General features: G+C 49.3%; 1 protein-coding gene across 2 annotated transcripts in view; it reads right to left on the bottom strand.

Moving 5' to 3' along the window:
* Window positions 1-25,329, bottom strand: part of PHIP (PHIP subunit of CUL4-Ring ligase complex) — a 311,948-nt gene that overhangs the window by 135,276 nt on the left and 151,343 nt on the right. For both annotated transcript variants that reach the window (XM_075340176.1, XM_075340177.1), the window contains exons 18-23: window positions 21,066-21,200; window positions 19,741-19,924; window positions 5,767-5,890; window positions 3,861-4,007; window positions 2,877-2,980; window positions 55-280 (exon numbers count right to left, since the gene is read on the bottom strand). In XM_075340176.1, the coding sequence (XP_075196291.1) occupies window positions 55-280; window positions 2,877-2,980; window positions 3,861-4,007; window positions 5,767-5,890; window positions 19,741-19,924; window positions 21,066-21,200 (920 nt within the window). The remainder of the gene's footprint in view (window positions 1-54; window positions 281-2,876; window positions 2,981-3,860; window positions 4,008-5,766; window positions 5,891-19,740; window positions 19,925-21,065; window positions 21,201-25,329) is intronic.

Here is a 25,329-nt window from a genome sequence, read left to right as displayed (position 1 = left end):
TGCTAAACCCTATTCCTTGGAGACTGAAGACTCATTGTAGACAGGGGATCTTACCTTTTTCTTTCTTTCTTTTGGTTTCTTTTTCGTAGGAGAAACATCTTTTTCTTCAGCTCCTTTCTTCCTCTCTTTTTTACTTTGCTTCTGCTTGAACTTTTCATTGCCTTCTTCATCCTCAGAGCTGCTTTCAGCTTTCTTGTTTTTATGTTTGGGAGTTTTCTTTGGCGGCTGCAAATTGATTCCTGCGTCAGCAGTCCAGTCTGAATAATCACTAGAGTAGTCACTGAGAAGAGTAAATTAGCTCTACTTTATTACCACATTGTTCATTTGCAGCTAAAATGTAGACTCAAGTACAAAGAATATTCAAGAAGAAGTCACAATTGGTGGGGTTTACTAATATGATAACAGCAATATCTGACCCACATGCTACAAAGAGCCAATAGCTGAAATCTTTGTAATTGGGAGTGAGGAAGACTATGCTCACAAAACCATTGTCATGGGTGCAAACTTCATTTAAAGGTTTCTTTTCTAATCAAAGCCTGAAGCAATATGCATATGACATCTTTTCAGGGAAATTCCATCACGGAAACCACCCAGAAAACACACAAAAGAATGCACACATGCATTTATGTGTAAAAATAGCTTGTTGTCCATATGCTCAAGGATTTTCAACATATTTTACCACTTAACCATTCACCCCGGGCGATTTTCTGTTTTTGTTTTTTGCCCCCCTTATTCCGAGTGCTGTGCTGTGACTTTAATTTTTCTCTCAATCTTGCCCTATAAAGGATTATTTTTTGCAGGACGAGTTGTACTTTTAAATGAAATCATAAGTTTTATTACCATATAGTGTACTGGAATACGGCAAAAAAATTCCAAGTGAGAAAATTTGTAAAAAAAAAACACCAAAAAACGCTACTGCACGATTGTTTTTGGGATATTTTATTCACTATATGGTAAAATTGATGTGTTGGTGTGATGTCTCACGTCGGTACGAGTTTGTAGATACCAAACATGTATAGGCTTACTGTTATCTAAGGGGTTAAATAAATTCAGGCGTTTGTCCAAAAACAAGTGGCGCACTTTTTGCGCCATTTTCCGAAAACCGTAGAATTCTCATTTTTCGGATCTATTGGCTAAGTGACTGCAAATTTTTTGCATCTAAGGCTAACGTTTTTAACGTTACCATTTTTGCACAGCTGATAGGTTTTGATCACCTGTTCTTGCACTTTAAACAAAATTTGGGAGACCAAAAAAAATGTAATTTTGTAGTTTGGAAATGCTACGCAGTTTACCGATCACATTAATTGATTTTATATTTTGATAGATCGGGTGTTTCTGAACGCGGCGATACCAAATCTGGGTAATTTTTTTTCTTTTTTTTAACCCTTTAATTTTCAGTGTGGGGGAATGGAGGGTGATATGAACTTTTAGGTTTTATTTATTATATTTTACTAGGCCCCCTAGGAGACTATAAGGATCATCAGTCTGATCGCTCATTTATTTCTGTAGCTCAGAGCAGCATTGCTGTGATCTGCACAAAAGCAGCTCTCCTCTCACACACGGCCCTCTGTCGGCTGTAAGAGGAACGGACTCATGATAGCTACAGGAGTCATCACATAACCCTGTGCTACCATGGCAATCATCGGATCCACGTGATCATGTCACGTGACTTCCGATGGAGACGGGTGAGTGCTTACCACGGCTGGGATGTACACATTTTGACAGTGTGGTGCAACTGATTAATAGGTATGAGTGGAGAGCAGATCCACTTGTGCCTGATAGCCGCACATCTCAGCTGTTCAAATTGGCTGATATGTGCGGAACTCATCGCCAGCTGCCTGTGGCATACAGACATGAAACAAGACGTACCCAGTAAGTCCAATGTCGGAAAGAGGTTAAAGAAATGATATTTACTTTTTTCTGGTGTCTACTGCTCAGAAGACGCTCTGTGCAAGTCATTGGAGAAGCTCAAAAAAACACCCGGAAGACATCTTTTGCCAAACTGTTTGCTTAACCTCTAGCATCTTTTTCAACAATGATAATAGGAAAACGACAGTAAAGAAGAGACATCACAAAAACCATCTAAACAAACCAAAAAAAACTCCAAAAAGCCACAGTTGGACAAAGCCATCCCAAAAAGATCACGAAATTATGAAATTAACTCCTTATTACCCCGATTGTCACCGCACCAGGGCAATCAGGTTAAGTGCTGGGACTGTCGCATCTAATGGATGCAGCAATGCCAGGCGGCTGCAGGCTGATATTTTTAGGCTGGGGGCGCAGCCCGATGTAGGAGCACAGAATCTGGATTCAAGTAATATGTCACTCCTGGGCTATGTGCTGTTTTGATAAGAAGTGTTTTATCAGCAGGCAATTATCACTAGAGGACTAGATAGCTGGTGCCATGTAGTCCTCCTGCTCTGTCTAATCCCACCCCCACCACTTAGCAGCTTTCTCTCAGTGCAAAATGTATACAGAAAGCTGCCAAAAGGTGGTGTGGGTGGGGGTTAAACAAGGCTCAGCATTGAGAGAGCGTCTAGATCTGCAGCAGAGAAACCAGTAATTGCATCAAAACTGCAGCCACCAGTATAGTAATAGTATGATATAGGAATCAGGGTCTCTGCCCCTACATCAAGCTGCTCTCAGAACATCAAAAACCTACTGACAGATTTCCTTTCCGGGAATGGCTTTTTTTTTTTTTTTTTTTTTTACACCAAGGGGGGGGGGGTGCCCTGAGAAAACTCTCAAATTTACTTTATATGAAACTCATGGTAACACATTAACAGTACAAAATATATCTCTTTTCCTTCAGATATCAAAGGATGCTGGAAATCTGAAGTGCTTCATTTAAAATGTTAATTGTAAGCTTTAATTACCTTGAACTACTGTCATCACTGTTCCAGTTAGGTTTGTCTTCATCTTCAGATGTTGGGGCACTCGCTGCCACGGCTTCACCACTTTCAACATCTGCGTCTACTTCCTAGTTTAAAAGTAGTACAATGACTGATGTGAGAAAATCAGCAGTTTCGAGCCAAGTTACCATTATTTAAGTGTATTTTTTCACACTGATACAACAGACATTTTTTTTGTCCAACACTGGATTATGTACATTTGGGATAGCAGAATGTAAATACCTTGGGACAGAACAAACTGCACATGAACTTCAATCCTTAAACCGACCAGTGCTGGTCAGAACAGAGAACACACATAAAGGAATATACAACTTTACTCCCACTGAAGAAGCAGGGTGAAACGTGTATCAAGGTAACACCACTGTGATTAGCTACTTGGAGGTCTGGAATATTTACATTTTTCTGTTACTGGTTGTCATATGCCATGTTGTAGTCTCATACATTATTATTACTTCTATATCCTGCCATATGTTACACTGTTCGGTGATTATTTTGCACTTCATGTTAGAGTCTAATATTATATATTTGATATTTCATCAATATTCATTTACTATAGCACTAACTTCAATATATACTACTGAGAAGTGTTCATTATATTTTAACAATATATTGTAACATTTTTATTGTGTGCCATCCAAATACCTCAGCATTATTGAATAGGTTGCTGCCCCCTAGTGGTTACTTTCTTGTTTGTTTTTTTTGTTTTTTTGTATCTAAAGCATCTCAATAAAAATGAATATGTTTTAGTAGCGAGTGGGTTCCATTGCACATTTTGTTTCCTGTTGGGTTATACCCTTGGGATTGGTGTTGAAGACTGTATAAATGTTGTATAGTAGACAGGACAGACACAACATACACCATACAGAAAACGAGAGAACCACTCATGTGGGTTGAGTAATTGCATGGTACAAATGCATTAGAATACCAACTGATCTACCGAACTCTTACATCGGATGAGCCATTTTCGTTCTCTAGGTCTTCTGAAGGTCCAGGTTGTTCTTCTAAAGCTGCCCTCGTTCGATAGTTGTGCTGTCCGGCTTGCTGCCTTCTTGCATCTCCAGGATCCAATAATGGCTCTTGAGAATGGTTCTGCAGCTAACAAAAAAAACCCAATTCAATACTTAAAAGCTGAACTAAACATACTGGTGCCCTACAGAGTATTTTATTTATGCTTTTGTTAATTTCCATTTACAATAGGGGGTTTAAAGGCAACCAGAAAGCCTCCCTATGTCCCCCAAACTAGTCAAATGGCTTTATTCCACTCTTTATATCACACAAGTCTCTTTTGGTTTCTTCATATGCATTAAATTTCCTTAAAACCAATTTTAGCATTCGGCCATGGATATACAAATTAGTAGGTGACTAATCAAGGTAGCCCCATACTAAGGGTCACATTACACTTAGCGACGTTCCAGCGATCCCGACAACGATACAACCTGGTCAGGATCGCTGGTACGTTGCTACATGGTCGCTGGTGAGCTGGCAAACAGGCAGATCTAATTAACGACGCAGCAACGATACGGCAATCCGTATAACAACCTCAGCGGTCGTTGGGACCTTGTCACACAGCAGCTATTCTGACGACTCAGACCTCGATAGAGGCGTAGTGTTTCCAATCAGATGTGCCAACGAGGTCGCTCGTCGTTGTTATGGTGTCAAACTCAGCGATGCATGCTGCCCAGCGTGACACCAATGATCAAAAAAAATGAACCAGGACGTTCAGGTACGATCGGCGATATTGCAGCAGGGGGCCAGTCGCTATGTGTCACACGTAGCGAGGTCGCTTTTGCGTCACAAAACCTGTGACGTTTCAGCGATCTCGCTAACGACATCGCTATGAGTAACGGGGCCTCAGTTGTCCCACTAGTCATGTTCTCTCTCATTTGGGCGTTAGTAATATGATCTGAATGAGCAGCATCACCGCAGACTCTGCAAATCACGTTCCATTAACAAATTCAGTGAAGGAAATATGCATCAAAAATGATACACAGATAAGGCTGCTTTCACACCTCCGGTTTTAGCAGAGCCGGCCAATCCGGCTCTAAAACCTATGCCACGGATGCGGCGACAAAACCGCATCCTTTGCAAAAGTTTTTGACATGCGGCCCGTCCGGTTTTTGCCGCTTGCGGCAGGCTACTGAGCATGCACAGTGGGAAAAAACGCATGCGACGGCCAGATGCGGTGTTTGCCGCAGGACGACGCACGCGGCGTCCATAGGCATGCATTGCAAATCGCGCCGCATCCGCCGGATGTGGCGCGATGCGTTTTTTTTTGACGGACAAAAAACCGTGCCAGGCAACGTTCCATCCGGCCGCCGCATCAGCTAAATCTGCCGCATGCGGCAAAAAACGAACGGAACGCAAGCCTATGCAGCACAATACGGCACTAATGTAAGTCTATGCAAAAAAAAAACGCAACCGGCGGCAAAAAAAACAACAAAATGTTGCGTTTTTTCTGCAAAGCGCCGGATTGTGCCGCACAGGAAAAAACAGATGTGTGAAAGCAGCCTTAGAAGGCGTTTTGTGTGCTAGTTATTTTAGTAGTATAAGATGAAATATCTTCATTGCATCCCTGTTATATATCCTACTGTGCTTAGCCACAGGTTTTATTATTTGTCCTATACCAAAATAAATGCTACAGTTGTAGCAAATCAACGGCAATAAAAATGTATAGATCAGTCACGAGTGGTTGTTTTATCACTACAGATGAAAAATCTCAGTCGGTCATGTGCTGCAAAAGGATCCATTCAAAAAATTAAAATAAAAAGACCATCGCCTATTAAAGGGGACATACAGCAATGTGTGCATCCAATCCATCACTAGACTGCTCACTGGTCAGACTGGAGTAGCTCACCTTTGTGCAAGAGACAGCTTTATTTTCTCGAACAGTGTGGTTTGAAAGGGATTTCCTTTTCTCTTCTGCTTTGTAAAGATGGATTTCCTCCTCTCCTTTTGCTGTTCTCCATTCCTCCTGTTTGCTAAGAGTATAGGAAACACATTGTCAATGTCATTCTCCCAGCTCAGTTTTGGATTGAACTGATACATATTAAAAAAACAAAAAAAAATATTAAATACACATGCAATAGAAATTCAACACTAGTCTACTATCTAAACATATAAAAAAGAGAATTTTGTTACTTACCGTAAATTCTTTTCCTTATAGTTCCGTATTGGGAGACCCAGACCATGGGTGTTTAGCTTCTGCCTCCGGAGGACACACAAAGTACTACACTTAAAAGTGTAGCTCCTCCCTCTGAGCTTATACACCCCCTGGTAGCCAGTCCTAGCCAGTTTAGTGCAAAAGCTGAAGGAGAATAGCCACCCACAAGTAGAACCGTGTAAGAACCGGAACAACCGGAGACTCTGTCTACGACAACAGCCGGTGATAACACACGGAACAAGAAAATTGCCAACAGGCAACAGGGACGAAGCTGGGTCTCCCAATACGGAACTATAAGAAAAAGAATTTACGGTAAGTAACAAAATTCTCTTTTTCTTTATCGTTCCTTTTGGAGACCCAGACCATGGGACGTTCCAAAGCTGTCCCTGGGTGGGAATAAACAGAAAAAACTAAGAAGTAGGCGGAGCCTAACTTCACAAGTGGGCGACCGCCGCCTGAAGGATGCGTCTGCCCAAGCTCGCATCTGCCGAAGCATGAGCATGCACTTGGTAGTGCTTCGAAAAGGTATGCAGGCTAGTCCAAGTGGCAGCCTGACAGACTTGTTGAGCCGTAGCCTGGTGCCTAAAAGCCCAAGAGGCACCGACAGCTCTGGTCGAGTGTGCCTTGATCCCCGGCGGGGGAGGCACCTGAGTACTCTGGTAGGCGTCCGAAATGGTCGATCTAATCCAACGGGCCAAGGTCGGCTTAGAAGCAGAGAGACCCTTGCGCCGCCCTGTGGTTAGCACAAAAAGAGAGGTGCACCGCCTAAGCGCAGCGGTGCGAGACACATAAATCCGGAGAGCACGCACCAGATCTAGAGTATGAAGCGCTTTCTCAAAGCGATGAACAGGGGCCGGACAGAAGGAAGGCAAGGAAATATCCTGGTTAAGGTGGAAGGGAGAGACCACCTTAGGAAGAAAGTCCGAGGTCGGACGGAGAACTACCTTGTCTTGGTGAAAAACCAAAAAAGGTGACTCCGAGGAGAGCGCAGCCAAATCAGAGACTCTCCTGAGAGAAGTTATGGCAACTAGAAAGGCCACCTTTTGAGAAAGACGATACAAAGAAACCTCCCTAAGGGGCTCGAAAGGGGGTTTCTGCAATACTGTGAGGACCAAGTTAAGGTCCCAGGAATCCAAGGGCCGCCGATAAGGCGGAATGATGTGAGACGCACCTTGCATGAAGGTGCGGACCTGAGCCAGCCGGGCGAGACGCCGCTGGAACAGGACTGATAGAGCTGAGACTTGTCCCTTGAGAGAGTTGAGGGACAGTCCTAGCTGCAGACCGGACTGTAAAAAAGACAGAAGGGTCGGCAACGAGAATGGCCAAGGAGAATGGCCGGAAGAGCGACACCAGAACAGGAAAATTTTCCAAGTCCTGTGATAGATCTTGACGGAGGAAGACTTACGGGTCCGAGTCATAGTGGAGATGACTTCAGGAGGAATACCAGAAGCCGTCAAAACCCAGGACTCAAGAGCCACGCCGTCAATTTGAGTGCCGCAGAATTCGGGCGAAAAAACGGACCTTGCGAGAGCAGGTCTGGACGGTCCGGAAGATGCCACGGCATCTCCACGGACAGTTGGAGCAGGTCCGGATACCAAACTCGCCTGGGCCAGTCCGGTGCAATGAGGATGACTCGACGGCCCTCCATTCTGATCTTGCGCAGGACTCTGGGCAAGAGAGCTAGAGGGGGAAACACGTAGGACAGACGAAACTGGGACCAGTCTTGAACCAGAGCGTCCGCGGCGAAGGCCTGAGGATCGTGGGAGCGAGCCACGTAAACCGGAACCTTGTTGCTGTGACGGGATGCCATTAGGTCCACTTCCGGAGTGCCCCACTTGCGGCAGATTGACTGAAACACTGCCGGGTGCAGGGACCACTCGCCACCGTCCACGGATTGACGGCTGAGATAATCTGCCTCCCAGTTTTTTACGCCAGGGATGTGGACTGCGGATATGGTGGACTTGGAGTCCTCCGCCCATTGAAGAATGCGTTGGACCTCCAACATTGCCAGGCGGCTGCGTGTCCCGCCTTGGTGATTGATGTAGGCAACCGCTGTCGCGTTGTCTGACTGGACTCGAATGTGCCTGCCCGCCAACAGGTGGTGAAAGGCTAGGAGAGCTAGAAGCACAGCTCTGGTTTCCAGCACATTGATTGAAAGGGCTGACTCGGACGGAGTCCAAGTGCCCTGTGCTCTGTGGTGGAGATGTACCGCTCCCCAGCCGGATAGGCTGGCATCCGTTGTGAGAATCACCCAGGACGGAGTCAGGAAGGAGCGCCCTTGGGACAGGGAGAGGGGTCGAAGCCACCACTGAAGAGAGCTCCTGGTCCGTGGCGACAGAGCCACTAACCTCTGTAAGGAGGAAGGCCGCTTGTCCCAACAGCGGAGAATGTCCAGCTGCAGAGGACGCAGATGGAACTGGGCAAAGGGAACCGCCTCCATGGAGGCCACCATTTGACCCAGCACCTGCATCAGGCGCCTGAGGGAATAACGGTGGGGCCTCAGGAGAGAGCGCACCGCTAGCCGGAGAGACTGCTGTTTGATTAAGGGCAACTTCACAAGTGCCGGCAAAGTCTCGAACTGCATCCCTAGGTACACGAGACTCTGGGTCGGAGTCAGAGTGGATTTGGGAAGATTGACAATCCACCCGAATTGGACTAGGGTGGCGAGAGGGAGCGAAACACTCCGCTGACAGTCTGCGCTTGATGTACCCTTGACCAGAAGGTCGTCCAGATAAGGAAGCACCGCTAACCCCTGGAGGTGCAGGACCGCAATCACTGCCGCCATGACCTTGGTGAATACCCGAGGGGCCGTGGCTAACCCGAAGGGGAGAGCCACGAATTGGAAATGATCCTCTCCTATCGCAAAACGTAACCAACGCTGATGTGACACTGCAATTGGCACATGCAGATAGGCATCTCTGATGTTGATGGACGCCAGGAACTCCCCTTGGGTCATAGAGGCAATGACTGATCGCAGAGACTCCATGCGAAAATGCCGCACCCGGACATGCTTATTGAGAAGCTTGAGATCCAGGATGGGCCAGAAGCTACCGTCCTTTTTTGGAACTAGGAAGAGATTTGAGTAAAAACCTCTGAACCGTTCCTGAGCGGGAACTGGGACAATCACTCCGTTTGCCTGCAAGGACGTCACGGCCTGCGAGAAGGCGGCGGCCTTGGAGCAGGGGGGAGTTAAGAGAAAAAATCTGTTTGGAGGGCTGGAAGAGAATTCTATCCTGTAGCCGTGAGATATGATGTCTCTCACCCACTGATCGGAGACTTGCTTTAACCAAGCGTCACCAAAGTGGGAGAGCCTGCCACCGACTAAGGACGTGGCTGGAGCGGGCCGAGAGTCATGAGGAAGCTGCCTTAGTGGCAGAACCTCCTGCGGTCTTCTGCGGAAGCGCTTTTGGGCGCCAGTTGGATTTCTGATCCTTGGCTGAGTTAGCGGACGAGGCGGAAGGCTTAGAGGATGACCAGTTGGAGGAACGAAAGGAACGAAACCTCGATTGATTCCTACCCTGGGCGGGTTTCCTGGTCTTAGTTTGTGGCATGGAAGTACTCTTCCCGCCAGTAGCTTCTTTAATGATTTCATCCAGCTGTTCACCAAACAGCCGTGAACCAGCAAAAGGGAGCCCAGCAAGAAACTTCTTGGAAGAAGCATCTGCCTTCCACTCTCGAAGCCACAAAATCTTGCGGATAACAAGAGAATTAGCTGAAACCACCGCAGTGCGGTGAGCAGCCTCTAGCATGGCAGACATGGCATAAGATGAAAAAGCTGAAGCCTGAGCAGTTAAGGTAACCATCTCAGGCATAGATTCCTTGGTGAGGAAATGCATCTCCTCTAGAGAAGCAGAGATGGCTTTGAGAGCCCACACTGCTGCAAAAGTCGGGGAAAACGCGTCCCCCGCAGCTTCATACACAGATTTGGCCAGAAGGTCAATCTGACGGTCAGTGGAATCCTTAAGTGAGGTGCCGTCAGCCACCGACACAACGGTCCAGGCTGATAGCCTAGACACCGGAGGGTCTACCTTTGGGGAGTGAGACCACTCCTTGACCACCTCAGGTGGAAATGGAAACCGGTCATCAGAACCACGCTTTGGAAAGCGTTTGTCAGGGCAGGCCCTGGGTTTGGTCACAGCGGTCTGAAAACTGGAGTGGTTAAAGAACACACTCTTCACTCTCTTAGGCGAGGTAAACTGATGTTTTTCTGCCAAAGAGAGTTGCTCCTCTGACACTGGCGGATTGAGATCCAGTACAGAATTAATGGAAGCAATCAAATCACTAAGATCTGAGTCACCCTCAGAGAAATCGATGGGATACATAGCCTCCGAGCCCCCAGTGAGGGCATCCTCCTCATCTTGAGAGTCAGCTCTTGAGACAGAGCCGTGGGATGGGGAGGGGGAGGAAACCCTGCGCCTTCTCTTAGACGAACGGGGTCTGGGATCAGATGATGAATCCTCTGTGAGCTCCGATGGACGGAGGTCAGAGGATAGGAGTCCTCTGTCAAGAGTATTAGAGGCACCCTGTGAGGGAGGCTGATGCATATTCATCAAAGTCCTGGACAAAAGTCCCATGGACTCAGCAAATGACTGGGATATGGACCTAGAAAAGGACTCTACCCAGGCCGGGGTTCAGTCACAGGTGCAGCAGCAGCCTGAGAGACCACTGGGGGTGAGACTCCAGGCTGTGGCACCGCCAAGTTAGAGCAGACATCACAATGTGGATAGGTACTCGGCTCAGGCAGCAGGAGCTTACATGCAGTCCATGCAGAATAAGGCTTTGGAGCCTTGCTCCTTGTGTGAGACATGCTGCTGGAGTGGGGGCTTTGCAGAGAATGAACCCCAGGGAGAATATACAGAGGTCCACAACCGGAGACCGGCTGTGGCTTACCAGACCGCTGAGCGCGGTGTTGTATGCCCTCCAGATCCCGAAGCCCGGTCCCCCAGTCGCAGCACCTCAGCAGAGATGCAGAATGCAGGATGTCCCAGAGCAAAGTGAACTCTGCCTGAGAAGAGGGCGTTCCTATAAAAGAGCGGGAACTGGAGGGCTATAGAGACCTGCAGGGAAGGAGGGACGCCCCAGCAGTGGGGAGTGTCCCTCCCCTGTGTAGAACGGCCGCCGGGAGGAGCCGAACCTGTCCCTCTGCATGAGTGACATGCGAGGGCAGGAAAATGAAACTAGGCCTCCGGCGAAGCCGGGGCCTAAATTTAAGCGGCGAGGCCGACAAGCAGGCACCATCGGCGCGGTTCTCAGGCAAAAGCTAGAGAACCCGCCGGAAAAGTTAAAACAATCACATACAGCATACTCTCCCCTTACAATAAAGAACCGGGACCCCCAACATAAACGTCTCAGGTACTTAGCTGCTGAGACGCAGGGCCATGTCCCTGGGGATGAGTGCTCCGGTCCAACAGAATCCTCAAGGGGCTGTGGATGGAGACTGGACTCCTGAAAGGCATGGAGACCGTGCTGGCTCCCACTTCAAGCCAGAGCCCAGAAGGGATGGTGAAGGAGCGCGGCATGTAAGGCTGCAGCCTTGTAAATCAACCTTAACAACACCGCCGACACAGTGGGGTGAGAAGGGACATGCCGGGAGTCCAGACATGGACCTGCTTTGCTTCAAACTCTTTCCAAAAGTCAAACAAATCAGATGAGAATGCATGTGTGGATGTATGCCTCCTGACACAAAGCAATAAACTGGCTAGGACTGGCTACCAGGGGGTGTATAAGCTCAGAGGGAGGAGCTACACTTTTAAGTGTAGTACTTTGTGTGTCCTCCGGAGGCAGAAGCTAAACACCCATGGTCTGGGTCTCCTATTGGGAGACCCAGACAGTTGGGTGTATAGCTTCTGCCTCCGGAGGCCACACAAAGTATTACACTTTAAAAAGTGTAACCCCTCCCCTCTGCTATACACCCTCCCGTGCATCACGGGCTCCTCAGTTTTGGTGCAAAAGCAGGAAGGAGGAAACTTATAAATTGGCCTAAGGTAAATTCAATCCGAAGGATGTTCGGAGAACTGAAACCATGGACCAAAAGAACAATTCAACATGAACAACATGTGTACACAAAAGAACAACAGCCCGAAGGGAACAGGGGCGGGTGCTGGGTCTCCCAATAGGAGCTAGAAGAAAAGGAATTTACGGTAAGTAAACAAAATTCCCTTCTTCTTTGTCGCTCCATTGGGAGACCCAGACAATTGGGATGTCCAAAAGCAATCCCTGGGTGGGTAAAAAAATACCTCGATAAAGGAGCCGAAAAACGGCCCCCTCTTACAGGTGGGCAACTGCCGCCTGAAGGACTCGCCTACCTAGGCTGGCATCTGCCGAATCATCGGCCTGCACCTGATAGTGTTTCGTGAAAGTGTGCAGACTCGACCAGGTAGCCGCCTGACCTGCCGAGCCGTAGTCTGGTGTCGCAATGCTCAGGACACCGACGACTCTGGTAGAATGGGCCTTCAGTCCAGCAGGAATCGGAAGCCCAAAAGAACGGTATGCTTCAAAAATCGGTTCCTTGATTCACCGAGCCAAGGTTGACTTGAAAACCTGAAATCCCTTACTCTGTTCCGCGATAAGGACAAGAGCGCATCAGACCGGCGCAGGGGCGCCGTGCGAGAAATGTAGAGCCGGAGTGCTCTCACCAGATCTAATAAATGCAAATCCTTTTCACATTGGTGAACTGGATGCGGACCCAAGAGGGTAAGACGAAACGGGGATACCTTAGGGAGAAAGGCCGGGACCGGACGTAGAACCAACCTATCCTGGTGAAACACCAGGAAGGAGGCTTTGCATGACAGCTCTGCCAGCTGAGATACTCTTCTGAGTGATGCGACTGCCACTAGGAAGGCCACCCTTTGCGAAAGAAAGAGGGCAAGGCAAACGGCCAGGGAGTAAACCCTGATCAGAGCACCAGGATAAGAAGCTCCTCCAAGTCCTGTGAGAGATCTTGGCGGACGTTGGTTTCCTGGCCAGTCTCATGGTGGCAATGACATCTGGAGATATCCCTGATGACGCTAGGAGCCACCACACAGTGAGGATAAGAGCCGTAGAATTCCGAAGGAAATATGGCCCTTGAGGCAGCAAGTCAGGTCGGTCAGGGAGTGCCCACGGTTGACCCACCGTGAGGTGCCCCAGATCCGGGTACCACGATCACCTCGGCCAGTATGGAGCAACGAGGATGGCGCGGCGACAGTCTGACCTGATCCTGCGTAACCCTCTGGGCAGTAGTGCCAGAGGAGGAAATACATAAGGCAGTCGAAGCTGCGACCAGTCGTGAACTAGCGCGTCTGCCGCCAGAGCTCTGTGATCCTTGGACCGAGCCATGAATGCCGGGACTTTGTTGTAGTGTTGAGACGCCATTAGATCGACGTCCAGCGTTCCCCAACGGCAACAGATCTCTAGAAACACGTGCGGATGAAGGCCATTCCCCTGTGTCCATGTCCTGGCGACTGAGAAAAATCTGCTTCCCAGTTTTCTACGCCCGGGATGTAAACTGCGGAGAAGTTGGAGGCTGTGACTTCCGCCCACAGCCGCATCTGCCGAACTGCTCGGAAGGCTTGAGGACTGCGTGTGCCGTCCTGGTGGTTGATGTACACAACCGCCTTGGCGTTGTCCGACTGAATTCGGATCTGCCTGCCGTCCAGCTACCGCTGGAACACCTTTAGGGCTAAATCCACTGCCCTTATCCCCAGAACATTTAACCGAGGGGAGGACTCTGTCGGAGTCCCGGTTCCCTGAGCCGAGTGGTGGAGGAAGACCGCTCCCCACCCTGACAGACTCGCGTCCGTCGTGACCCCAGCCCCGGCTGGGGGCCGGAAGGATTGTTCCTTCGCCCAGGAAGTGGAAAGAAGACACCACTGAAGAGAGGTTTTGCTGCAAGGGAAAAAGAGACGGTCTTGTCTAGGGACGTCGACCTCCTGTCCCATTAGCGGTGTCCGAAAGAATCGGACGCAGACAAAAAACTGCGCAAGGGAACTGCCTCCCTTGCTGTCACCATCTTCCTGGGACAGTGCATGAGGCGCCTCAAGGGGTGACTGGGCCCGAAGGAGAGATTGCACCCCTGTCTGTAGTGAACGCTGACTATGCAGCGGAAGCTTCACTATCGCTGAGAGAGTATAAAACTCCATCCCGAGAGAAGTCAGTGATTGGGTCGGTGTCAGCTTTGACCCTGGAATTTCGATGAACTACCCGAACCCCTGGAGAGTCTCCAGAGCAATGGTCAGGTTGTGTTGACATGCCACCCAGGAGGGTGTCTTGACTAGAGGATCGTGCAGGTAAGTGATCACCGAGTGGCCCTGTAGGACCGCCACCACTGCTGCCATGAGATTGGTGAAGACCCGTGGGGCTGTCGCCAGGCCGAATGGCAGTGCCACGAACTGAAGGTGTTCATCCCTAATGGCGAAAAGCAGAAAGCGTTGAAGCTCGGGTGCGATCGGCATATGGAGATAAGCATCCTTGATGTCAAATGATGGTAGGAAGTCTCCTTGTGACATCGAGGCTTCAGAGTGTTCGGCTCACTCGGGGGGCGGAGACGTTCTGAAGAAACGAGTCGGAGGGCGAGAGCAGAGCTGTATCTTGTAACCGTGAGACAGAATGTCTCTCACCCATCGGTCTTGGACTGCGGCAAGGACGAGACTGTCTAGCAACTTCATCCAATTGCTCGCCAAACAAACGGTCGCCATAAAATGGCAAACCGGTTAAGAACTTCTTGGAAGCAGAGCCTGCCTTCCATTCACGTAGCCACATGGCCCTGCAGACTGCCACTGAATTGGTGGATGCTACCGCTGTACGGCTCGCAGAGTCCAGGAACGGCGTTCATGGCGTAGAACGAAAAAACCTACGCCTGAGAAGTGAAGGACACAACCTGCGTGGCAGAGTTATGTGCAACCGCAATAATCTCAGCCGGAGAAGCTGAGATAGGTTGGAGTGCCCTCACGGCTGCGAAGGCTGGAGCAAAAGATGCGACTATGGCTTCATAGATGGATTTCATCATAAGCGTTATTTGCCTATCAGTGGCAATCGTGAGAGATGGACATCTGCCCCTAATACTACGGATCTAGCCGCCAGCCTAGAGACTGGAGGATCCATCCTGTGACACTGAGCCCAACCGTTAAGCACGTCAGGGGGGGAAGGGTAACGCGTGTCAATAAGACGCTTAGTAAGCGCTTGTCCGTCAAGTTCTGTGCTACTGGACGGCCCCTCTGGAGTTAGAGTGATCGAAACACGCACTCCTGATGAAGTCGGGGAAGGTTCCCAGCGGGCCCGCTTAGCCTATCATAGGCCGCGGTCCGTGACGGAGTTCTCACTGTGGGAACTGGGTGTTACCCCAGGATGTTGTACCGACTCAGAGGGGCCCGGGAGCGATGAACTCACAGCTCCCTGGCCCTGTGGTATCGGTCTGGACTGCAAGGCTTCCAGTATCCTAGCAGACCCCCTGTCCATAGACTGAGTCCTGTGATGTGAAAGCTATTCAGAGATTTGCTGATTTCATCATGCAAACTCTGTCGCTGTCATCTGTGCAGTGCCCGTAATATAGCCGCACAAGAGGTTAAAATAAGCCAGTGCCTTGGCACCCTTACTCTTTAAGAGCAGACAACAGCCTGTCGTCCGCAGAGTAATCAGTGAGGGTATACAGCCAAAAACAAATAATGCTGCCGAACAGTGAAATCATATACCATATAAATAAACTAATATATATATAATATATATATATATATATATATATATATATATATATATATATATATATATAATATATATATATATATATATATATATATATATATATATATATATATATATATATATATATATATATAATATATATATATATATATATATATATATATACACACACACTGCGGCACCAAGGGGGGGACAACACCTGAAAAACTGGTGCCCCCCAGTGCTCAGTGAGGGGGAAGGAGGATACCAACGTATGCTCCAGCCCTCCCTGCCGACGTCCAGTCGGCCGTCCCGTCGTTACCCCTGACTGGCAGGCCCCAGAACGGGAGTATATGGCACTAGGCCGTAAGAGCCAGGAACTAAATTTAAAAACGCGGCCGGCAGACATGGCGCGGTCGTCCCAGTCTCACAAACCAGTCAGCAACCGCTGCGGCGTTTGTAACACAGATGCTGCATGCACTGTCCCTCAGGGGACACAGAGTACGTTATGATGCAGGGCTCTGTCTGCGGGAATCCGGTGGTCTATAGTGATCAGTGAGGGAGGGGCGGAGGACAGCGAGGTGTGCTCCAGCCCTCACTGTCGGCAACATACCGACCATCCCGCCCTTCTCCCTGACTGGCAGGCTCAGGGGCGGGAGTTTAACACACTAGGCCGCAAAAGCCGGGAACTAAAGTAAAAACCGCGGCCGGCAAACAGGCACGGTCGGCGCGGTAGTCCCGGACAAAAAATGCACACCGCAGTCGCAGCTGCGTCTGAGGCCAAGGTGCTTCATGCACCGTCCCAACGGGGACACAGAGTACCTGTAGATGCAGGGCCATGTCCCTGACGATACTCCGTCTCCTGTCCTACAGGGGCTGCGGATGTGGCTTGTAGCCACCAGATTCTCTGCCCCGGGTCTCCCTCAGCTGCAGCCAGAAGTTGCTGAAAAACATGGCTGACGGCGTTCTCTGAGGAGGAGGGAGGCGTGGGCGTAGTCACAAAAAAGTGCGGGAATCTGGTGCCCCAGCGTGGGTAGTGAGGGGGGCGGAGGACAGCTCAATGTACTACAGCCCTCACTGTCGGCGTCATACCGACCGTCCCGCCCTTTTCCCTGACTGGCAGGTCTGGGGGCGGGAGAATCCCATACTAGGCCGCAAAAGCCGGGGACTAAAGTTAAAATCGCGGCCGGCCGGCAGTGCACGGTCGGCGCGGTAGTCCCGGACCCATACGCACGCCGCAGTCGCTGCAGCGTCTGGGCCCAAGGTGCTTTATGCGCCGTCCCAACGGGGACACAGAGCACCTGGAATATGCGGTACTAGGCCGCAGAAGCCAGGGACTAGAGTTATAAGCGCGGCCGGCAACAAGCGCGGTCAGCGCGGTAGTCCCGGCGCACTAACACGCCCAGCAGTGCTGCAGCGTGTATGACACAAGCGCTCCATGCGCCGTCCCCAAGGGGACACAGAGTACCTCACAGTAGCAGGGCCATGTCCCTGACGATACCCAGCTCCTGTCCAGCAGATTCCCCAGGGGCTGCGGAGGGAGCACGGTCCCAGTGTCTGGAGACCGATTATGGATCCCACTTCACCCAGAGCCCTGCAGGGATGGGGAAGGAAAACAGCATGTTGGCTCCTGCCTATGTACCCGCAATGGGTACCTCAACCTTAACAGCACCGCCGACCAGAGTGGGGTGAGAAGGGAGCATGCTGGGGGCCCTATATGGGCCCACTTTTCTTCCATCCGAAATAGTCAGCAGCTGCTGCTGACTAAGTTGTGGAGCTATGCGTGGATGTGTGCCTCCTTCGCACAAAGCATAAAAACTGAGGAGCCCGTGATGCACGGGAGGGTGTATAGCAGAGGGGAGGGGTTAAGCAGAGGGGAGGTTAATACTTTGTGTGGCCTCCGGAGGCAGAAGCTATACACCCAATTGTCTGGGTCTCCCAATGGAGCGACAAAGAAAAGAGATTTATTAAAACTGGTTCAAATGGAAAGTGGAGCAGTTGACTGAAAACCAACCAATTTCCGAGTCTTCTTTTTCCAAGACCCCTTGGTCATCATGTGACTATCAAAGGTTTAAAAAAAAAAAAAGGTGTCAGTCTTGAACGAAATCTGTCAACAGGTTTTTGCTATGTAATCTGAGGACAGCATGCTGCAGGAGTTACCACAGATTTCAGTCACAAGTCACTTAAGCTGCGTTCACACTAAACGACAGCGACAACGACGTCGCTGTTACGTCACCATTTTCGGTGACGTAACAGCGACCTTGTAAGTCGCTGTTATGATCGCTGCTTAGCTGTCAAACACAGCAGAAGCAGCGATCATAACGTCGCTTTGCTACATGTGCAGAGAGCAGGGAGCCGCGCTTAGCGCTGGCTCCTTGCTCTCCTGCAGCACACATCGGGTTAATTAACCCGATGTGTGCTGCAGCTACATGTCACAGTTCAGAGAGCAGGGAGCCGCGCACACTGCTTAGTGCTGGCTCCTTGCTCTCCTTGCTACAGTATACATCGGGTTAATTACCCGATGCGTACTGCAGCCACATGTCACAGTGCAGGAGCCGGCACTGGCAGCAAGGGCGGAGGCTGGTAACCAGCGTAAACATCGGGTAACCAGGGAAAGGTCTTCCCTTGGTTACCCGATGTTTACGCTGGTTACAGCTTACCGCAGCTGCCAGTGCCGGCTCCTGCTCGCTTCATTTCGTCGCTCTCTCGCTGTCACACACAGCGATGTGTGTGTCACAGCGGGAGAGTGACGACCAAAAAATGAAGCTGGACATTCAGCAACGACCGGCGACCTCACAGCAGGGGCCAGGTCGTTGCTGGATGTCACACACAGCGACAGCGACGGGACGTCGCTGCAACGTCACAGAAAATGGTGACGTAGCAGCGACGTCGTTGTCGCTGTGTGTGACACCAGCTTTATCAGACTGTGCCGTTTACCTTTAATGTTTGTTTTAGCTTCAGCTTATTATTGCCAGATTAGGTCAGCCAGATGGGCACGCCCTCTGCTGTGGTTAGCAGCTCATTGTATATAGAGAGCCTGGTGTGAGGGACAGCTTTCTCAGCTCTAAAGCATTGTTAAATTTGAAAACTCTACTGAGTGCGGTAGTTCTGACACAATCAAACCAAGTCATACACAATTGGATTCCAGGTCTCTGCCTACATCATGCCGCGCTTAGATGAAGTAGCAAAAATCTGCTGACAGATTCCCTTTAATGAGGAGGTGGGGTAGAATACGAGGCTCCCCAATCATTAAAGAGTAATAGCCATGTGTGATCGTACAGAGACATGGTCTGATCATACCACAGCTCCTGGGCAAGGGAGGATGCAGAAGAGAGTATATAGACATTATAGCATGGGATCACAGCTGATTCTTTTTGTGAGGTAAAACAATGCTCTGTCTAGTTTTAAAAAATATATGTTTTACCTATAAGAAAAAATTAATTTGAGATCCAGTGCTATAATGTCTTTATAATTTTTTTCTGTATGGTCAAACATGGGCATTACACAGGACATAGGAGGGACAGATAAAAGATCTCAGCATAGTTTTTTTTTTTTTGTTTTTTTTTTAAACACATCCAATTATATTTATAAAAAAATATTATTCCAAGATCTATTTATTAAAATAAACTTTGTTAATGAAAAAAACCCTTGATGAGTTGCATGCCCCTCAATGAATCAGGTGAGGTGCAAAGTTCTGTGCGCCTTGCCACTTATCTTACTCCAGTCCCTGCTAGAATGTGGCGAATGTCGCAGATTGTCATGACTTTGTCGATTGGCAATTACCACTCCCACGCCCCAGCTCCAACCATTTTATAGAAGCTAGGCAGAAATGGCATCTAAAAGTCAAAGGTTGCAAAGTTTTCTAAGTTTTTTTTTATGTCAGAATTCTCTAGTAAAAACTTTGATTACTTGAAACGACATTGTTTGCTTGTTTGTACCACTACCAAGGGCACATTGATACAATGAGAAATAGGATCAGACAACCCCTTTAATTATACAACAGATAATTACCTGGCTACAGCAGGAGGAAGCTCTGGGACCACTACTCTACGACTCCAAGCTACGAGGTCACGTTCGGTGGCGATTTCACTTCTTGGTGCATTGCTGTGCATCTGTCGAACACCCTCAATTTGACCACTGCGCCGTAAGCCAATATTTGGTGGAGAATGAACTTCAGAAGAGGAACTCACCGAAGCTTTAAAGTACAAATTACAGTCAGAATGTGAGATTAGTCTTAAGACTATTTGTTTATTGTACTGAAGCATGCAAAACATTAATTATAAACGGTCTACCTGCTTTATATTTTAAGACTAAGAATACCGTTTTCCTGGAGGCCAATTCGTTAGTTTAACCCTGTATAACTATGGCTAGTTTTAGGAAAGCTAATTGAGGGTGTATTTGTAAATGTGTATTAAAGATTCAAGTCCCGACTCAACTGTGTGTCTAAGGTTGGAGCCACACTGTCATTAATGCGGGGGAATCGTATGACCGCTCTGCTGGAGTGTAAGCAGAGAGTCATGCGACTGTCAAGCCACTGTGATGCGATCCTGTGGTCGCAGCACACCGCTGAAGACTGGGCGGACGCTGCAGAGAAGAGGCAGGGATTAATCTCCCTATCTCATCCATAATCAGCTGATGCAATTCTCGCACTGAAATCGCTTTACATCGGTGTAATGCGAGTGCAGCGCGATGTTTCTCTAGAAACATACATAGATTTGTATGGGTGCGAGCGAAAACTAATCTGATTCCACCCGCTGTATTTGTTTTCTTGGTCTGATTAGGGCTGAGGAAAAAAAAAAAAATCGCCCATGGGAGCGGCCTCATGGAGTAACATGGGTCCGGGTGGAATGCGATTTTTTTTTTCGCATTCCTCGCATTCCACTTGTTCTGTTTTACGCACTGTGTGTGCTCAAGCCTTAGGACCCCGAACAGACAGTTTCAAAAGTTCTGATGAAGCTGCCATTTTGGTCCTACAGTCAAACCAGAAGTTGAATCTCTAATTGGATTGCACCATAAACTTGTCTAAAACTGGCCTATATCATATACTTTATGATTAGTCAAGAGCGAGCACCATCTTGCTCACTTGCTCTGTACTCGTAATAGAAGTCAATGGGGAACTCAAGCATTTTTCCAGGAACTCTTCTGGAAAAATAATCAAGTTCCTCATTGCCTTCAATGATATTCGGGTACTCGAGTGGTGCCCGTTCGCGCATCCAACTGCTCATTACGAGTACTATGATAATGCTCACTCATCACTATTTATGATGCATCAGTTGTAAGTCATTGTATGTCTACAAAAGCATACATAAAATAAATATGTGATTTATTACGGTTACCTCTGGCTGAACGGTTGCTGATGTTCCCAGTTCCAGCATTTATTCGCTGGTCTTGCTCCTGCTGCAGTCGTTGGATCAGGCTATCCAGGGGACTCACTTCATTACTGGTCTGCTGACTTAGTACTTGGTTCAGGCCTAGATATCATAGTAAATCAAGAATAGGGCAATTTCAATATACAAATATACGTTGTTCTGACACTTTGATAACATGGCGAGTATAAATTGTGAGCGGAGGTTGCATGCCCTCCCCAGGGAGACAAACACAATACACTGCAAAGAGAAAGCTTAATAAATTAAGATAATTATCCTCTGACAGCCAGAATATTGAATATGATTTAGTTAATCTTCCATGGTAGATTTATAGAGCACCAAAAAAGAGAATTTTGTTTACTTACCGTAAATTCTTTTTCTTATAGTTCCGTCTTGGGAGACCCAGACCTTGGGTGTTTAGCTTCTGCCTCCGGAGGACACACAAAGTACTACACTTAAAAGTGTAGCTCCTCCCTCTGAGCTTATACACCCCCTGGTGAGCCAGTCCCAGCCAGTTTAGTGCAAAAGCTGAAGGAAGCCACCCACAAGTAGAACAGAGCAAGAGCCGGAACAACCGGAAACTCTGTCCACGACAACAGCCGGTGAAAACACGCGGAACAAAGAAATTGGCAACAGGGAGGGTGCTGGGTCTCCCAAGACGGAACTATAAGAAAAAGAATTTACGGTAAGTAAACAAAATTCTCTTTTTCTTTATCGTTCCTTTGGGAGACCCAGACCTTGGGACGTTCCAAAGCAGTCCCTGCGTGGGAAATAAACAGAAAAACTAAGAAGTAGGCAGAACCTAACTTCACAAATGGGCGACCGCCGCCTGAAGGATGCGTCTGCCCAAGCTCGCATCTGCCGAAGCATGAGCATGCACTTGGTAGTGCTTCGAGAAGGTATGCAGGCTAGCCCAAGTGGCAGCCTGACAGACTTGTTGAGCCGTAGCCTGGTGCCTAAAAGCCCAAGAGGCACCGACCGCTCTGGTCGAGTGTGCTTTGATCCTCGGCGGGGGAGGCGCCTGCGTACTCTGGTAGGCGTCCGAAATGGCCGACCTAATCCAACGGGCTAAGGTCGGCTTAAAAGCAGGGAGGCCCTTGCGCCGAACCGTGATTAGCACAAAAAGAGAGGTGCACCGCCTAAGCGCAGCGGTGCGAGACACATAGATCCAGAGAGCACGCACCAGATCAAGAGTATGTAGAGCTTTTTCAAAGCGATGAACAGGGGCCGGACAGAAGGAAGGTAAGGTAATGTCCTGGTTAAGGTGGAAGGGGGAGACCACCAAAGGAAGAAAGTCCGGAGTCGGACGGAGAACCACCTTGTCTTGATGAAAGACTAAAAAAGGAGACTCCGAGGAGAGCGCAGCCAAATCAGAGACTCTCCTGAGAGAAGTTATGGCAACCAGAAAGGCCACTTTCTGTGAAAGACGATACAAAGAAACCTCCCTAAGAGGCTCAAAGGGGGGTTTCTGCAAGACCGTGAGCACCAAGTTATGGTCCCAGGGGTCCAAGGGCCGCCGGTAAGGCGGAATGATGTGAGACGCGCCCTGCATGAAGGTACGGACCTGAGCCAGCCGTGCGAGACGCCGCTGGAACAGAACTAACAGAGCCGAAACTTGTCCCTTGAGGGAGTTGAGGGACAGTCCTAGCTGCAGACCTGACTGTAGAAAAGACAGAAGAGTCGGCAAGGAGAATGGCCAAGGAGCATGGCCGGTAGACCGACACCAGGACAGGAAAATTTTCCAAGTCCTGTGATAGATCTTAGCGGAGAAAGACTTGCGAGCCCGAGTCATAGTGGAGATGACTTCAGGGGGAATACCAGGAGCCGTCAAAATCCAGGACTCAAGAGCCACGCCGTCAATTTGAGGGCCGCAGAATTCGGGCGGAAAAGAAGGGAATTTTGTTTACTTACCGTAAATTCCTTTTCTTCTAGCTCCAATTGGGAGACCCAGTCAATTGGGTGTATAGGCTATGCCTCCGGAGGCCGCACAAAGTATTACACTTAAAACTGTTAAGCCCCTCCCCTTCTGCCTATACACCCCCCGTGCTCCCACGGGCTCCTCAGTTTTGGTGCAAAAGCAAGAAGGAGGAAAAAGAATTATAAACTGGTTTAAAGTAACTTCAATCCGAAGGAATATCGGAGAACTGAAACCATTCAACATGAACAACATGTGTACACAAAAAAACAGGGGCGGGCGCGGGGTCTCCCAATTGGAGCTAGAAGAAAGGGAATTTACGGTAAGTAAACAAAATTCCCTTCTTCTTTGTCGCTCCATTGGGAGACCCAGACAATTGGGACGTCCAAAAGCAGTCCCTGGGTGGGTAAAATAATACCTCGTAAGAGAGCCGTAAAACGGCCTCTTCCTACAGGTGGGCAACCGCCGCCTGAAGGACTCGTCTACCTAGGCTGGCATACGCCGAAGCATAGGTATGCACCTGATAGTGTTTCGTGAAAGTGTGCAGGCTCGACCAGGTAGCCGCCTGACACACCTGCTGAGCCGTAGCCTGGTGCCTCAAAGCCCAGGACGCGCCCACGGCTCTGGTAGAATGGGCCTTCAGCCCTGAGGGAACCGGAAGCCCAGCCGAACGGTAGGCTTCGAGAATTGGCTCCTTGATCCACCGAGCCAAGGTTGATTTGGAAGCCTGTGACTCTTTACGCTGGCCAGCGACAAGGACAAAGAGTGCATCCGAGCGGCGCAGGGGCGCCGTACGAGAAATGTAGAGTCTGAGTGCTCTCACCAGATCTAACAAGTGCAAATCCTTTTCACATTGGTGAACTGGATGAGGACAAAAAGAAGGTAAGGAGATATCCTGATTGAGATGAAAGGGGGATACCACCTTAGGGAGAAATTCCGGAACCGGACGCAGAACCACCTTGTCCTGGTGAAAAACCAGGAAAGGGGCTTTGCATGACAGCGCTGCTAGCTCAGACACTCTCCGAAGTGAAGTGACTGCTACTAGAAAAACCACTTTCTGTGAAAGGCGTGAGAGAGAAATATCTCTCATTGGCTCGAATGGTGGTTTCTGAAGAACCATCAGCACCCTGTTCAGATCCCAGGGTTCTAATGGCCGCTTGTAAGGAGGAACGATGTGACAAACCCCCTGCAGGAACATGCGTACCTGTGGAAGTCTGGCTAGGCGCTTCTGGAAAAACACAGAGAGCGCTGAGACTTGTCCCTTAAGGGAGCCGAGCGACAAACCCTTTTCCAGTCCAGATTGAAGGAAGGACAGAAAAGTGGGCAAGGCAAAAGGCCAGGGAGAAAAACCCTGAGCAGAGCACCACGACAGGAACATTTTCCACGTCCTGTGGTAGATCTTGGCGGACGTTGGTTTCCTAGCCTGTCTCATAGTGGCAATGACGTCTTGAGATAACCCTGAAGACGCTAGGATCCAGGACTCAATGGCCACACAGTCAGGTTGAGGGCCGCAGAATTCAGATGGAAAAACGGCCCTTGAGATAGCAAGTCTGGTCGGTCTGGTAGTGCCCACGGTTGGCCGACCGCGAGATGCCACAGATCCGGATACCACGACCGCCTCGGCCAGTCTGGAGCGACGAGGATGACGCGGCGGCAGTCGGCCCTGATCTTGCGTAACACTCTGGGCAACAGTGCCAGCGGAGGAAACACATAAGGGAGCTGAAACGGCGACCAATCCTGAACTAAGGCGTCTGCCGCCAGAGCTCTGGGATCTTGAGACCGTGCCATGAACGTCGGTACCTTGTTGTTGTGCCGGGACGCCATGAGGTAGACGTCCGGCACCCCCCAGCGGCAACAGATCTCCTGAAACACGTCCGGGTGAAGGGACCATTCCCCTGCGTCCATGCCCTGGCGACTGAGATAATCTGCTTCCCAGTTTTCCACGCCTGGAATGTGAACTGCAGAGATGGTGGAGGCCGTGGCTTCCACCCACATCAAAATCCGCCGGACTTCCTGGAAGGCTTGCCGACTGCGTGTGCCGCCTTGGTGGTTGATGTATGCCACCGCTGTGGAATTGTCCGACTGAATTCTGATCTGCTTGCCTTCCAGCCACTGCTGGAACGCTTTCAGGGCAAGATACACTGCCCGTATTTCCAGAACATTGATCTGAAGCGAGGACTCTTGCTGGGTCCACGTACCCTGAGCCCTGTGGTGGAGAAAAACCGCTCCCCACCCTGACAGACTCGCGTCCGTCGTGACCACCTCCCAGGATGGGGGTAGGAAGGATTTCCCCTTCGATAATGAAGTGGGAAGAAGCCA

The sequence above is a fragment of the Anomaloglossus baeobatrachus genome, chromosome 3 (genome assembly GCF_048569485.1).
Source record: "Anomaloglossus baeobatrachus isolate aAnoBae1 chromosome 3, aAnoBae1.hap1, whole genome shotgun sequence".
In the NCBI taxonomy this organism is placed as follows: Eukaryota; Metazoa; Chordata; class Amphibia; order Anura; family Aromobatidae; genus Anomaloglossus; species Anomaloglossus baeobatrachus.
The sequence above is the reverse complement of the archived record's forward strand: the minus strand, read 5'-3'. Positions and strand labels throughout refer to the sequence as shown.